The sequence below is a fragment of the Gossypium hirsutum genome, chromosome A04 (genome assembly GCF_007990345.1).
Source record: "Gossypium hirsutum isolate 1008001.06 chromosome A04, Gossypium_hirsutum_v2.1, whole genome shotgun sequence".
In the NCBI taxonomy this organism is placed as follows: Eukaryota; Viridiplantae; Streptophyta; class Magnoliopsida; order Malvales; family Malvaceae; genus Gossypium; species Gossypium hirsutum.
Window position 1 is genome coordinate 28,599,985 of NC_053427.1, and position 2,474 is coordinate 28,602,458.

The 2,474-nt window shown below is 31.6% G+C and overlaps 1 protein-coding gene across 1 annotated transcript; it reads left to right on the forward strand.

The window, feature by feature from the left end:
* The first annotated feature begins 365 nt into the window (after positions 1–365).
* Positions 366–1,591, forward strand: LOC107949284 (VQ motif-containing protein 17). Its single transcript, XM_016884007.2, has one exon. The coding sequence runs from the start codon at positions 851–853 to the stop codon at positions 1,352–1,354; it is 504 nt and encodes a 167-aa protein (XP_016739496.1). The 5' UTR covers positions 366–850; the 3' UTR covers positions 1,355–1,591.
* Positions 1,592–2,474: the final 883 nt, after the last annotated feature.

The following is a 2,474-nucleotide window of genomic DNA, read 5'->3' on the forward strand; positions in this document are numbered from 1 at the left end:
AAATATATTATATTCTTATTTAGCGCGGATATTTGATATCATGAGAAACGATCTGACAGGTAATTATGAATGGTTTTTCATTCCACATCTCTTGGTTAATTATCAGGATATCTCATCTTTTACCAAGTCAGTTACTTTTAATAAGAATACTTTTACATGTAGATGATAAGAACACTTTTACACGTGGAAGGAATCCATCGAAATATAACCATGTTTCTCAATATACACTCTATCACAATCCACTTAGACCTTGCCACTTGACTGACTTAATAACCACTATGTCTCGAAATTATCGATGACATGCTGATATTAGATAGAAGACTTCCCTTATAAATACCTTGAAAAGTGATGAACAAAGGATCAAACACGAAGTTATCTATCTTTCTCAACATATACCATCCTTCCTCATCTACCTATGGCTAAGCCCTCCTCCCATCACCATTTCTCATTTTTTATCTCCTTCCTTGCTGATACTTTGTATCAACAGAAACAATGTCCAAAAATCTTCTCTCCAAGTTATAAAAATGCATATTTTTTTATACAAGTTAATAATAAAAAAGCATAAAATGAGCTAATCCGATTTTCGGGCCGGGGGAGGGGACCATTGAAGTTGTGTATTACTTTATTGAATCTCTTCCACTTTGTCAGACAAGGATTCATCCAATCTTTATTCCCAACAAACAGCTTGATTTTTTTCGTTATTTTTTTAAACCTTTAAACAAACATATTTCCTATCACTTTCTCTCCTATACATATACATATACATATACATATACATAAGCTCACTTCCCCCTTCCATTTCTCTACACAAAACAAACCAACCCCTTCCCATCTTTCACAACATATTTCCATGGCGAATTTGATGATAAGGAATCAAACCAGAATGCCCCCTTCAAATCCAACACCACCACTATCCATTCACAGGGATTCAAAGACTATATCAAAGCCAAAGCCAAAGATACGCATAATACACATATTTGCACCAGAGATCATCAAGACTGACGTAGCCAACTTCAGAGAACTGGTGCAAAGACTTACCGGGAAACCGCCTCAAGAAAAGGGTTCCAAAAGAAAACCCAGAAAAGACCATAGTTTCTGCGACAAGTCAGTGTCGACGGCAGCCATGGCGAGCAAGAAAATGGAGGTGAGACGTGGGTTTGTCCTAGGCTTGGAAACGAGAGAAAGGGTGGTTAAGGAAGAAGAAGGTATGTTATGGGGTAACATTGGTGATAATTCAAGTGGTTTCTTGGGTGATTTGGATGGGTTTATTCAACAACTTGGTGAATTTCCTTTGCTCCCTTTGGATGCTTCTAATGATCATATGCATGGATTTGAAGAAGTTCAACTTGTATAAAAATTCATTCCTTTCTTTTTTTTTTTACTTGGGTTTGCTTCTTTGTTCTTTTTTTTTTTCTTTTGGTTTTTTATAATATATCATTGAAGATGTTTCTAGGGTGGGGGGTTTTAGGTATAGTTTTAACTCATTTTTATGCACCTGTTTGTCTGTCTCTAATCGTATTATCTCTGCTGTAAATATAAGAAATGTTATTGACGTAATTTATTTAAGAAATATATAGATTTTTTAATTTTAGTTGGAATTTGCAGTTTTTTTTTTTTTTTTGTTGGGGGGGGTTTAAAATGGGTTGGGAAGAAGAAGAAAAAGAATAGCAGTTTGGCAGACCAAACATGAAGTTGCAAAACTCTATCATATTACATATTTGATAATTTAAATGTAACTTATCTTGCAAGGCTGTGATAATGTTAGCAATCATGCTGGTTCATAAGCGTATCAAATTGGAGAAAATTGTCACTTTTTTTTGAATTATAAGAGAGTAAAGTCTTAAGTGTCTAATGTAAAATGTAACTTGAATTGAGATCATATTTAAAGCAGGAAATACCCTAACCTTCATGTTAACACGAGGTTGATATCTATTTTCCTTTTAATGATGAGTTGTTGTTTCCAAACTCAATGGTAAATGGATTTAACCTCGTCCCTTTTCACTTTCTATAGTAAAGTTAGGTTTTCAAAAATTTTATGGCTTGTCGATTTCCCACAACTTGGATGGATTCTTTTACAATATTCTACTTAGTTTTATCATTTGATAAAGAAGCTAAGAATTTCGATTTAGTTGGCATAAATTTATAAAACATTGGGATAAAATAATATTTAATTTTTAAATTTAATAATTTTTTTTAATTTTATCGCTAATTTCAATTTTTTTTTCAAATTTGATTCATCTTATAATGTAACACATCATTACCTAAAAATATATAATTTTTATAAAAAAAATTCAAAAGTTGATGTTTAAAAAGAAAATTTCCCAGGACAAAAAAAAAATCAAATACGTTAATTTAAAATAATGTCATAAAGATTTACGTAAATTGAAAAATATAAATTTACCAAAAACATTTCAACTTTGAGTGATTTATACAATTTTTTTTATATGTTTAGATTGCAGTTGAAGAAAGCATAT

Excerpts from the sequence above, each read along its gene's own strand:
- LOC107949284 (XM_016884007.2), top strand. The coding sequence starts at position 851 with ATGGCGAATTTGATGATAAGGAATCAAACCAGAATGCCCCCTTCAAAT.